This window comes from Eurypyga helias, unplaced genomic scaffold (assembly GCF_000690775.1).
Source record: "Eurypyga helias isolate BGI_N326 unplaced genomic scaffold, ASM69077v1 scaffold18280, whole genome shotgun sequence".
Taxonomy (NCBI): domain Eukaryota; kingdom Metazoa; phylum Chordata; class Aves; order Eurypygiformes; family Eurypygidae; genus Eurypyga; species Eurypyga helias.
In genome coordinates this window covers 358-14085 of record NW_010225232.1, presented here as the reverse complement: position 1 = coordinate 14085, position 13728 = coordinate 358, and the positions used below count along the sequence as shown (strand labels likewise).

The 13728-nt window shown below is 43.5% G+C and overlaps 1 protein-coding gene across 1 annotated transcript; it reads right to left on the bottom strand.

The window, feature by feature from the left end:
* Positions 1-122: 122 nt before the first annotated feature.
* NAT10 (N-acetyltransferase 10 (GCN5-related)) lies at positions 123-12774 on the bottom strand (the record flags this gene model as incomplete). Its single annotated transcript, XM_010148721.1, has 17 exons — positions 123-242; positions 758-930; positions 1945-2055; positions 2149-2242; positions 3474-3522; positions 5485-5618; positions 5808-5924; positions 6475-6549; positions 6657-6758; positions 8495-8611; positions 9381-9477; positions 9954-10104; positions 10410-10534; positions 11025-11161; positions 11723-11821; positions 12185-12278; positions 12641-12774. Coding segments are annotated over 17 exons (1929 nt in total), but the record flags the coding sequence as incomplete, so codon positions are not given.
* Between the last annotated feature and the right edge of the window lie 954 nt (positions 12775-13728).

Here is a 13728-nt window from a genome sequence, read left to right as displayed (position 1 = left end):
CAAACCGTTCTGTGATTCTATGCTACTCAGTTCTGATTCAGCTTTCTGTTAGTGCCAGGCTCAGTACTGGAATCACACTTTGGTCCAATACAACCAAGACAAAACTCGTCATGTGCTATTACCTGAACTACTTTGCGGATGATTCTGTTGAAGAGACCCATCATCTGACTGCTGGGCAGTTCCACCTCCTTTTCCAGTTGCTCCAGAGATTTATGCTGTAGGCCAATCCCCAGAAAAAGGGCCTGAGGAAATGACACATATTTCATTCACAGAGGCTTTTAGAGCAAATACATGTACATAATATCCTCTACAGTCCTTAGGTTTTTCCACGTACTTGCTCTACTCAGGTAACACAAGGCTTCCCTGGTACAAGCTGAAGCTTTGCTCAGATGCACTGGAACACCCCTAAATTATTCTGTAGATGGCAGGTGCCATTCCATACTTCATACAGATGAATGAAGTACAGTTCAAGAGCCAGAAGATTTGGGGGGGGTCTGTAAGCCACAGTTTACACTGTATGATAAATACATGGAGTACTTCACCGAACACACAACAGAATATGATCCCCACAAATTTTATTCAAAGCAAGTGCTAAAGGTGCAAAAACACCACAAGCAAGAGGAGAAATCATGGAGAGGACTACAAAAGAAGCAATTAAGTGAAGCAAGGTCTGTTTTTTTAAAGATGACATAGAAACTATTCCAAACACACATACAGAGAGAGGTGAAGCATGGGTTGTTGTCACAGTGATACGAACCGACTGTGCAGCAGAGAGAGAGATATCACCCATCTGGTTGAGAAAGAACATCCTGGCAACGGCAGGTACCATATCCATGATGAGATGATAGTCCACCATGTTGCGAGAGTACATCTCCAATCTCTTCAGGTCATACGGAATGAAAACCGATTCTAATTCAGCACGGCTGATAGCTGACGGACGCAATAAAAAGACACCAAAGTCAAGACTGTTCTTCGTAGCCACCCAGGATCTCGGTATCGATCAAGTTCCCACATCACTGAGTAGAGGCCAACTGCTGTCCCACAGGTTCACTTCCCAACACACTAGGCACAGCACTGCTATTCAGACTGGCTTGGTTATTCAGAGGCTTTTCAGACACACATCCAGCATGTCAACCCAAAGGTGCCAGTGAGACTGAAAACAGTGAGGGTCGAGAAACCCCAGTTTGCCCAGTATTTAACTATCTTATGCTGCTTTTACTGTTGACGAGCTTTGTTACCTTGTAGTAGCAACCAAAACTCTTTCACCAAGACAGATTAGCAGGTTTTCTCAAGAGAATTCCCCCCTGTTAGGCATACTGAAGAAACAGCAATTTGGTTTTAAGCCAGAAGTGACTGTTAGAACTGTCTTGTCTGGCCCCTTTTTTTATACTGCCTGGGCGTTTGCCCCCACAAGTGCTGCACTGAGCCCAATAACATGCAGCTGAACCAAAGCCTCTCTCTTAGAAAGACATCACTTTCCAGTTTCCAAATCTGTGATGACAGCGTTCTTCCTAACATCCTACACAAGCTACTCTGCCTACTGACCCTTTCTAGTCAAGGCTTCCCTTTTAATTACATGCTGGCTTTGGCAGGTGTCAGCATCCATCTATGTTTTGTCATGCTTTTAGCTGTTCCAGTCAAGAGCCCTCTAATTCTGTGTTACTTAAATCTTTTCAATCAAAAAAGCAGGAAAAAACCCCCACACACACCAGAAAAACACCACTACCCATTTTCAGTGGCAGAAAATGTCCTCTTAGCTTTTACTCAGAAATACAAGCATTTTTCTGGGTAATAGGAACAAAACACAGTAACTGAGCAAGTGCAATTCATGGCGCTTCACAAGAGATGTCATATAGTGCATGTCCCTGACAACTCTGCTAAACATTCCCGTGTACCATAGACATAAACTGCGAGTAACCGAACGCTGTGTGGCAGCGTACTCACGCGGCTGTGGCGGCTGTTTGACATTTTTATTCTGTAGAACATTCAGTGCCAACGAAGGAGAGAATGTGCTGAACTGGTAGGAAAGCAGAGAAAGGAACCGCCTCCTAAAATCTGTAAGACAAGATGATAAAATAAGTGACTCCTGTGAACCTCTACAATAAATATTCCAGAGGATTCTTCTAGCATTGGAAAAATCCAAATTACCTTTCCAGAAGGCAATAAGCCAAGGCTCCTGTTCAGTGTCCTCTTCGTTCAACGTCTTCAGCATGATGCACGAATGCTCACCAGTCAGGTCATTCTAGTAAAGATATATTTCCCATCATCCCCATGAATCTTTTGTACTCTGCTCAACTGAAGACAGCAACAGTTGTCTACATCAACAACTACCCGCGTACCTACTGCTACTGATCACTACTACCTAACGTAAACATAGAATCACAGAATGGTTTGGGTTGGAAGGGACCATAAAGATCATCTAGTTCCAACCCCCCTGCCATGGGCAGGGACACCTTCCACTAGACCAGGTTGCTCCAAGCCTCATCCAGCCTGGCCTTGGACACTTCCAGGGATGGGGCATCCACAGCTTCTCTGGGCAACCTGTCCCAGTGCCTCCCCACTCTCTCCGGGAAGAACTTCTTCCTGATATCCAATCTAAACTTCCCCACTTCCAATTTAAACCCATTCCCCCTTGTCCTGTCACTACAGGCCCTTGTAAAAAGCCCCCCCCAGCTTCCTTGTAGCCCCTTCAGGCCCTGGAAGGTGCTATAAGGTCTCCCCGGAGCCTTCTCTTTTCCAGGCTGAACAAGCCCAACTCTCTCAGCCTGTCCCCAGAGCAGAGGGGCTCCCGCCCTCGGAGCATCTCCGTGGCCTCCTCTGGACTCACTCCAACCAGTCTATATCCTTCTGATGCTGAGGGCTCCACAGCTGGACGCAGCACTCCAGGTGGGGTCTCACCAGAGCAGAGCAGAGGGGCAGAATCCCCTCCCTCGCCCTGCTGGCCACACTTCTCCTGATGCACCCTATGAACTTCTAGAATTTGGTAAGTCCCAGTGCTGAAGGATTCTGGCTTCTTGAGATAACCAATAGTCACCAATGCTGCAAATTCCAGATACAGCTCAAGAGCCAGAAAACCAAAAGAAAAATGCAGTGACGTGGAACAAACCAATTATTGTCTCCAGAAGTACTGTATCTGCCAGTGCTATTTTTTTTTGTAAACACCTTGAAAAACAAGAGCAGTCAGTTCAAGGGCCACTTTCTTATTTTACCAATGACCACGTTAATAATCCTCAACAGCTGCACCTTTGCTCTAAGTTTTAAGTGCAAACTACTTAGAAGACCACTTCACAACCCTAAAACTTTACTCATTTAGCTAACTATAGGCCCAAAGAAAACAAATGAACAAAAACCAAAACCCAAATGGAGTCTCAGAAAACCTTTCCTGCACAAATCACATCTCACAGAAGCTGATGGAAAGATGCCCAGTGATTTCAATAGGACTGGATTTCATTCAGAAACAGGATGCTACTTACTGGTGTCTGCCTCAGATAAACTGGCACAAATCCAGCACGTTTCCAAAACCTGGGGAAAGGGAAAAGAGGGAATGCACTGACAACTACGCAGCTGTTGATTCTACACTAGTAACTCTGGTTAAGTGCAGTCTATCTGCTGTACAACAGTAACTGTTGAAAAGTAAGCAAAACTCCATACCCCACCAACTAATGAAAATGAACACTGACAGAAAGTAATAACGGCAATCAAAATGACTGAGATTCGAACATACAAGAGTGGAAGACAATGACAGTGATATCAAAACATTAGCAAACTTTCAAAGACTGAGAGACAGGATACAGGAGTTATTGTATTTGACATGCTTCCAGGACCTCCTTTAAAAATAGGCAAACAGGTTTTGACCAATAATACCACAGACTCCTAAGGGATACCCTGGGGAGTGGCTGAGGGTTTACATTTTCCTTCAGAGACTTTGCTCTTCTTCAGTGATTTTCCCTGGCAACTTCCAGGGAAAGATAGTCACTTGTGGACCAGACAGAATCCCAGACTGATCACCAAAATCCTGCTGACATCCCTTTCCACCCTCCTGTTCCTTCTTGCATCTTGCTGTGAACTGATCGTTTTGCCCAGTAAAAGGAGGTCTAGTATAAAAAGACCTGCTGAGACCAAACATATGGCATCCCAGACAAAAGAAAGAAGCCAGGCCCCAGAGCATCCACAGGCCATGGGACGGCTATTCATCGGCTGGGGAGGAGGTTGGAATAGCCCTACATGTGTATCCCAGCCTCTCCCCACCCCATTATTCATCCTTCTTTTCTCTATCCCACCACAGCTAACAAGTTATTAAAAATGAAGTAGTGAAACACTTTATTCTCCCCCCTCTGCCCCCAGAGGGATCGTTCAAATAAAGTAAGACATCTGAACCATTTGCTTTATAATTTGCAAAGACTGAGATCATCAATAACCATTCAGTTCTGACGGTCTCCTGACCTGTTAAACAATTCACCATCACATTTTGGCATGAGCTTTGCAGCGTGCTTGCCACAGAACAAAACAGCCTACAGCCTGTGTATCTGAAATGCCAAATCACACACAGCTGTCTGACATTGTTCTGAAGGGGTCAGGCACAAACGACCTCTTGGCACCACCTCTCCTTCTCCTGATCCGAGTCTTGTGTGCTTGTACAGCACCCTAGGTCTTCTAGGGGGTAGGCCGACAAGGAACCAAGGTTTTAGGTGATAAATGACTGCTTTGCTTTTAGGCTAGCAATAGGAAGAATTCTGCATTATTCTGAAACTGTCTCCCAAACTATGGATTCATAGCTTCCCACACTGTGGCTGAGAAAGTCTCAGAAACCTAGGTATTTTACAGAATTTGATAATATTAAAGAAGTTTGCAGTTACTACAAAACCGTATGTTTTTATATAAAACCATGCTGTAAAGTGGAGATAGAAGTTAAGAAAAATTAATAAATTATTTACTGCTGCAGTAACTCAGTTCCTCCATGGTGAGAAAAGCAAGAAGCAACTGCCGTTGCTGGTGAGAAGCATTTACATCAGTCAGGAAATGAACAAGTAGCTTCTAAGTCAGCAGCAGCTCAAGCTTCTGCAGGTCATAGGAAGCAGCCTTTAACTTCTCCCTACTTAGTACAAGCTGTTCTTAGTTCTCTAGCCTGGAGAAACTGAGCAATTAAAGCTAGTTAACTGTTTCAGAGGGTCACAGAGACAACCAAGAAGGGAATGGGCTTGCTCTCAGAAGGAGTCTGAGGCAAAACTACCCGAAAGGATGCACTTAGGGATCAGCCATGCTGTACATCAAAAAAAGATCTTACAGGAAAAGTGGGCTTGGGTGTGTTCTAGTTTTAGAAACCTAGTGAAACATACAGAGATAAAAAAAATATCTAAGGGCTAAAATAGCTGCATCTATATCTACACATATATTATTTATGTTAATTAATACTTACTATAATATATAATTTATACAGTTATATTTTTGCACTGGATGTAACTAGCAAAAAGAATAATGTCTTACTTGAGTAGTCTTGGTGTCAGGCCGTAAGATACCCCCAGATAGTCTAGGTTTTCAGCTTGTCTCTCGCTCAGTTTGAGAAGTAAAGGAGGCAAGTCTTTCCGAGGTGTCACAACCTCCTCTAATAAACTAACAGTCTGAAAAATAAAGTGGAAATGGGTTAGTAGCAATCCTCACAGAAATCTGCAAATGACATCTCTTATTCTGTATAAAAAATAAAAATGAGTACTTCCTCCTACAGAGAGAAACCATTATTGAGACTTACAGTCAGAAAAACCCCAGCGCAGCACAACAGAAAATGCAAACAAATGTACTAAGCTCCTTACCTCGCTGCTTACAGTTACAATTTCTTTTGGCTTTTGAACTGTTTTTTCATCCAAACACGGGAATTTGCCTTCATAGTACATCTGCAGTAAAGTCAGAGCTCTGCTGCCGTAGCCCATCTGTGAAGTAGGAACAACACACTTAGAAGCAGAAAGATGTATCTGGTTTTTAAGACAGGGCACCAACGTTCTCCCCTTACCACGCCAGTAATGCACAGTCACTGCAAAAACGCGTTTTCTTTGCTACCTAGCAGCTCCACGGAGAGAGACCCTACAGAACCTGGATGTCTGAGATCACCATGACAGCCCAGTCTGCAGGTTAGGAGGGTGCAGTAATTCTTGGTGCTTAACTCTGGCACTCAGAAAAAGGCACAATGTTGTGTAATCTCTCAATAAATATCTGTATACTGGCATGCTACAGTGCTGCCCAGTACAGACTGGTTTGCTACCCACCCAGAGGACAGCAATGCTGCCCAGCTTGCTGCAGCACCTGACCATTCTGCTGCATCTGACCTCATTCTGGTACTACCTCAGGCTCAACCCCCAAGCTTAAACCGCTGAAAACTGGAGCAATTGAAATGTTTGCCCTGTTCTTGAATTCTGCCCGCAGAGCCATTCTCATGGCACCACTGCTGACTATTCACGATAACTGGGTTCCAAGGTACTTTACCCCCTGATAATCCGGATGAACTGCGATGCGAACAATACGCCCCCCAGAGAGGCCCCCGAAGTCTGGATCTTGGAACTGTGTAAGAGACAAAAGTCAGTTTAAAGAACACAGGTGGGTACTCTGGAAATAAGAAAGAGCGTTGGTATGTATCTTGGGTGTGAGTTCACAAAAAAAACATTTACCTGCTCTGAAATGGTCCAGGGAATAAGGTCACCAGAAGCCTTCTTTCCCCTAGAAAGGCTGTTCATGATAGACTGGCGGGAGATCTCGCCCTCCATGCACACCTGCCGGAAAAGGTAAGGCCATTACTGGAGAGAAAGTGTTTTTCCTACACTCACATCCCTACAGCAGACCCAAATCGACACGGTTGCTGAGTCCATTATGCAGTACTGACATTTCATGTGATCCCTACTCGGCGACATGATGAGCCGACAGGCATGTGCCTACAAACCGGCTCTGCCCTGGAAAGCCCTGTCTCACAAAGCACAGCAGCGGGCCGGTCAGGTCCACGTGACGCAGCAGGCGTTACACCGTGGGCCAACAGAAGCCAGAAGAGATTCAAGCATAGAAAGTGCTCTAATGCATTCCGTAGTCCATCAACAGCAAACATAAAAGCTTGTCCCACCAATATTTTTCTCGAAAAGTCAACTATTTTTCATGTAAATGGGGCTTTTTCTTTTAAGAAACAGTAGATTTAACTAATGTTCTGCATTGAACACAGATAATTAAGAATCTGTGTTCTTGAGGAAGAAAGGAAGAAAAGAAGGAAGCATACGTGCTGGTTTTACTTGGGACGGAGTTAATTTTCTTCACAGCAGCAAGTATGAGGCTGTGCTGAGAAGTGTATTAATGCTGGTGTTTTTAGTTGATGCTGAGGAGTGTTTGTACCAAGTCAAGGACTTTCTCAGCTTTTTATACTGCGCCTGTGTTCCCAACTTTTTCACTGCAAGAGCCTGGGAGGGGATCCAGTCAGAACAGCTGACCCAAACTAGCCAAAGGGGTATTTCATTTCACAAAACTTCATGCTCAGTGCGTAAATTGGGGGTGGCTGGGAGCCAGGTTGGTTGGCTGGCTTTCTCAGCCATGCCCTCACTCATGGGGCTTGCTCTGCCTCTAATGCAATCTCTCTAAGGCTCTGGCTCTCGCTGCTTAGGAGCTGGCTGGGCATCAGTCAGCAGGTGCTTAGCAGTTGTATCATTTGTTTTATTTTCCATTATTTTCATTAGAGATTAGTAGTAGTAGTAGTAGTAGTAGTGGTAGTATTATTTTCATTACATATTAATAGTACTATTAGTATTGTTAGTATTATCAGTATCACTATTCTATTCACTTGTATTCAATTATTAAATTGTTCTTATATCAGTCTTGTATGAGCTGCCTTGTCCTTTCCTCTGATTCTCCTCCTCCACTGGAGGAGTGGGGAGGTGAGCAAGCAGCTGGGTGGTACTTGGTTGCTGGCTGTGACTAAACCACGACAAGTCAGATACCCAGGAGTCAAGGGCTGAAATATTTCTACATCTACATCTACATAAGCGCGTACATCTGTGGAGTTTGCAGATACCCAGGAGTCAAGGGCTGAAGTATTTCTACATCTCTAAGCGCGTACGTCTGTGGAGTTTATATTTTTTCAGTTCTACTGCTAGAAAAATGGGATAAGCAGGTTGAACCAGTGAACCAACTCTCAGGAAGCTGAAATGGGAGGACAAAGTCATCGCTTGAAGCAGTAGTTCAGCTACTCAGAAGGCTTCTCAGCACAAACACAGTGTGGAGACTGTGAGGTCTGTGTGAAAGGATCAGCATCACAGTGTACTTACACAGCAATTAGTGATAATGAAAGAAAGTGGAAGAGAAAAAATGGCCTTTTAATACACCATAATACACATAAAACCATGGCCCTAAGCTACCATCTCCTCCTAGGTAGCAGACTGTTGTCATAGTACACGGACAGTACACTGTCTCACAGCAGTGTACCAGTTCATTGTTGAACAGTTCCCTTCACAGATACACGCTGCCCTCTCACCTGAACAACAGCAAGTACTTCTGGTAACGAATTCTGGGTAGGTGGAACAGGCGGCAAAAGGCAAAAAAGATGATGGGCGGGTGCATCAGATAGCATCTGGAGGTCATTGGGTGAGTTCTGGAAGGTAAAGACATACCAGAAATTAAGAACTATTCCATGAGAAGAGCTTCAAAGTCCAGTGTAATGTAGCTGACTTCTAAACAATCCTCTGTTTTCCGAATTTAGGGCTACTAAGAAACTGAGAACTAGTACAATACTGACAAAGAAGCTCAGAGGCCAGTTCATGGCTGTTATACTACCAGACAGCAACTGTTTTTCTCAAGTGAAACCTCTTAGTCTAATACGTATGGAACTGAACTTTTTGTTTTTACCTAGTTACTTATCTCTTAATCTACCAAACCTTAAATAGTACTTTTTTTTCAAGTGTCAGGTTTTTAGGACTCAGTACTTCAGTACTTAAGGACTTCACCATTCACATTTACTACTCATTCCTGGTCTTGAAACCTCGAGATGAATTACTACTCTTTTCTATAGTACAATGGTACTCCTCTTTTGGTTAACTTGAGTCTACTAGAATATGGTAAAGAGAACTGCAAAAGAGGTTCATCACCGATACTATTCTGACAAACTTGTAGGCTCATCTAGAATTTAGTCTTCAGAATTTCTCAAGACAAAAATATTCTGGGTATCTGTAAATCCAGTATGTCCTGCCAAGACCGCATCTGAGATCTTCCCAGAGAAAGGAGAATATGGATCCATATACAAAAAACAACTGAAGCTGTTCAGAAACCTGACTTAGGCCAACTCAGTTAGACTGTCATAACAAGCACTGCTCCTTCCACAAAATTCCTAGCTGAAGTTTCGATAGAAGCTGCACAAGCTTTACCTTGTAGTGTGAAGCCACATAGAGGGCCATAAGTCGCTGCAGAAAAACTTCCGATGCCCTGTGGTAACAAAAAAGTGTGTCCCTATTTACGTAATATCTACACACAGGGGCTAAGGAAACCAACTCACTGGAAATGAGGAAAAAGCTCCTTGTTGGTTTAGGAGTAATATTTTCAGTACAGCCTTGGGCTACATGCTGGCTTGTGCTCTTAGACTCTAGAGCTTTATCTACAAGAACAAATGACTTAGGGCAGTGTTAATAGCTTTCACACCCTTCATCTGTAAAATTAAACCTTTTACAACTCCAGCAAGGAATTCCCTTCATTCAGCCCTTCCTTAGGATTGTCTCTGCCGTAAAACTGGAGTTTGGTAATCTCCTGCTAACACTCACCACTGGTCTTCTAAGGCAGTGGTTAACTCCAGAACTGTGGTCTGTTTAATAGACTTTGGCCAAAAGATCACAAACTGAGGTTATCACATTAGCTGGAAAACCCACTATTAACCCTCTTGAAAAAGCCTCATTCACACAAAAGCAACATATTTTGATCAGAGCACAATATCTGAGTAAGGATACAGGTCACAAGTCTCAGGCAGCGGGCAGCCGGAGATAATTCTGGTGATGTTGAGACAATCCAAACACAGCAGATCATTCAGCCACTTTTCAACCGGGTCACCAGGGGCATATCTGATTGACTCATGGAGAGAGACTTCATGCAATGTACGAGCTGCAAACAGATTTCAGAGAACATCTGGTGTTGGAAATTACTGCTAGCAAAGAATCCAATAGGATCAATGTCCTTTGAAGGGCCCCCAGGAGATCAGAAAAACATTAGTGGCATGGCTTTCATCCCTTAAAAGACTTTACATCTGAAAATCACGAGGAAGAAACAGGAGAGTTCCTTCATTTTCCCACACCACCACCCTCCTACAGCTGCAAAGTACACAGACATATGGGATACCCACAGGGTTTGCCAGTCAGCAGCACCGGAGATCGTGGTTACACACCACAGTCCAGAAAACAGTGGAGTACCTGAGCTGAGTTTAGCTGTAGCTGTAGATTTGTTCTCTGCTGTCATGGTGACTTGGGCTTGGGCACTCTGCTGACGGAGCTGCTGAATGAGCTTCAGAGACAGTGATCGACCAGTACCCTCATACCTGAAAAGCAGCAGACAAAAATCTGAAGCAAAAATCCAAACAGGAATCCTGAGCCATGGGGACGCTCAGCACAGGACTAGGCTGCCATGCAGAGCTATGTGCCATTCGGAGGCCTGTGAGGGCCCTAATCACCCGTGAGAATCACTGCCTTCTGATGTTTTTGGGCACATAGTGACAGTCTACCCTGTCACTTTGTCTCACCAAGATGTCATCCTTCCTTTTCTCCTAACAGGCTGCGGAATCCTGTCTATATATTTGGTCCATGTGTCAGAACAGAAGAGGTGCAAGTCAAACAATTCATGAATTCACAGCAGAAGCAAAGGAAAGCAGCAAGTACTGACTCCTGCTTATTTTAAGGAGCAGTTCCATGGCAGATCAAGAATTAGCATGACCTGATATAATAGTGTGTAATAAAGAAAGTACTGTAGATAAGAAATAGGCCACTTGCACAGCTGCTTTCCCAGGCAAAGAGTTGCTGCTCAAGCCTTACCCGTTGATTGTAGAAGCCATGAAAACCAGGTAAGGGCCCAGCAGGTTTTTCACCAGGGGTAGAGGAATGGCAGCAGCTTCATCAATCACAACAAGTTCAGCTTGACCCAGTTTCACGGAATCCGCGGGGTGTATATACTGCAAGGAAGGAGATGGCACCATCATTGTCAACCAGAGCTTGTCTGGGCATTAGGGAAATGTCAAAATTGGCAAAGCTGGAGCCCTGAAAAGCTGTTTGTTGCCCCCGTTCTCCATAACCATCAAGCCAGAGACTGAGATGAGAACAAAGAGTCAGGAGAGGGTTCCCATTACCCTAACAAGGACTGGGTCACACACCTTTTGCACATTTCCACACAAACTGACTGCAGAGATCATGAAAATAAAGGAAATCTAACCACTAGAAACATAGGCTCTTCTCCACTGTTTCTTTCACCTTCCTTTGCTTTTGTTTCAAGAAGAAACCCACAAGCAATTACCAAAAGAGCTTTGTAATCTACAAGTTATTCACAGAAAGAAATAAGATACTTTGTGAAAGTCACTCACCAGAAAAAAAAAGGTCTGCCATATAGCAAAATCAATCAGGACAGTTACACATCACATAAAAAGAACATCCTTATAATCAAAATAACTACAGCATAGGTAAAGCCAACAGCTGGGAAGAAAAAGCAGAAAGGCAAGAGTGCAAAACTGGCCAGTTACCTGAATGGTCTGTCTGTGCTCCTTGAACACATTCACTCTGACAACAGCCTTGTTAAACTCTGGATTTAAAGACTGAACAATCTCATAGTCCAGGTGTTCCTGAAACAAAACATTGTTAACAGTATGAACAAGCCAAGACCTAAGAAAAAATAATGTTTATCATTAGCGTCAAAATAAGCTCACTTAAGAGCATGGTTATTTCAGACTCTAAATAGAAAGTCTCATAACAAAAGCTTCAGAGGCCTAAGAATGGAAAAATTATTTACTTATGTTAAAAACTCTTTTCATTTATCCAACTTAAAAACAGAGAAGGAAACATAACTCTACTGCGATTCATTTTCACAGAACATAACTAAAAAGGCTGGTAGCTAATATACGTAAACAAGAATCAGAGATGAGATGCTAAACCCTTCCTAAACAGGAACGTTGCAGAAGTACAGTAAAATAGTCTGCCCTCCTTACCTGGTACTGCAGTGCATCAAAGCCTTTAAATATGAACTCAAAGAGAGTGTGAAGGTTATCAGGGCTTGGAGATGTGACAAAGATATTGGAGTAACTGCACAGACAAATGAAACAAAATTTTAACTCTTTTTCTAACAAATTCTACAAATACATACTAAGTAGAACGTTTTCTTTCTGTGAGAGGTTGATTTTACCTCACAGCCAAAATACAGCGGGTTCCTTTAGACATTTATCTCAATTAATGTGTGATCATTTTGATTTTTAGAGACTGAGGTTTTCTTATTACTGTAAAATAGAAAACCTTGAGTATCAGTGTATGCAGCAATCAAAAGATGTAAGAATTAAAAGGAGGGATGTAGGACTGGAAATTACAACTATATTCAGATCCTGTATTTTTTTTTTTTTAAACTCATGGATACAAATAAAGCCTGGGAGATTGGCAGGGGGTACACTCACCCAAAAGCTACTGCTCCAGCAATAGCAAGTCCCAAAGCCGCAGATTTACCACGTCCCCTGGCTGCTGTTAATGCCACAGTGCACCGTAGAGTCTTCTCAGAAATGGCTTCAATGAATTTGAGAACTGCTTTTGCCTGATGATCAGAAAAAAAACCCAGAAAACAAAAATTGACTGTGTTTAAATTGCTTGCAGCAATACTTACACTTAGCAGCAATACTTAAACTTAGCACCACTACAAGTCTTTCCTAGAACAGGACAAGAACAGAACTCTTCTAGAAAGAATAGATGGAAGAGCTGAACATTAAAACCCAGTAAAATAATGTGCAAAAAGTGGTCATCTTGACTCACGGAATTATTTGGGTCAAAACACATCAATCAGCACAGAAATTCTCAAGTACTACCTCCATACCACTGTCCACAGATACCTTCAGCAACACAGGAAGAGATGCACCACTCTGAGAGGAGGAAGACAAACATATCTGGGCAGTGAGAAGACCTACTGTAAAAGGGCTGAAGGTTTGCATAGCTCTTGGACCACAGGGCTAACTGCAACTTCTCAGCGGATACTCCAAAATAGAAATTGGCACCACTCAATGATTCTCAAACTGGGAGTAGAAATAACATAAGAGAGTGTGTCTGGTCGAGGATGACGAGATAGCAGGACCATCCCAAGAGACAGAGACAAATGAGAAGGAGACAGGAGCAGGGCCATCCAAAAGTCAGAGACAGAGGATGAAGCAGTAGTAACCACTTGATCTTTATCCCTGCGGGAGCTACGAGATATCCACAGAGACTTCAGCTGTTGTCCAGGTGAACACATCACCTGGCTGCTCCGCTGTGGGGATAACAGGGCCAGTAGCATGGACTTAGAGGGCAGAGAAGCCAAGCAGTTGGGGTCACTTGCTGGAGAATGGGGCATTGACAAAGCGATTGGAAGAAGGACACAAAATGTAAGCCCCTGGAGCTGACTCCTGACACGTGTGAAGGAAAGGTATCCTCTTAAGGAAAGTGTGCCACATCAGCCACGCAAACAGACCACCATGGAGAAAGTTATCCAGTACCTGAGGGAACCAGCTGCGTGAGAGAG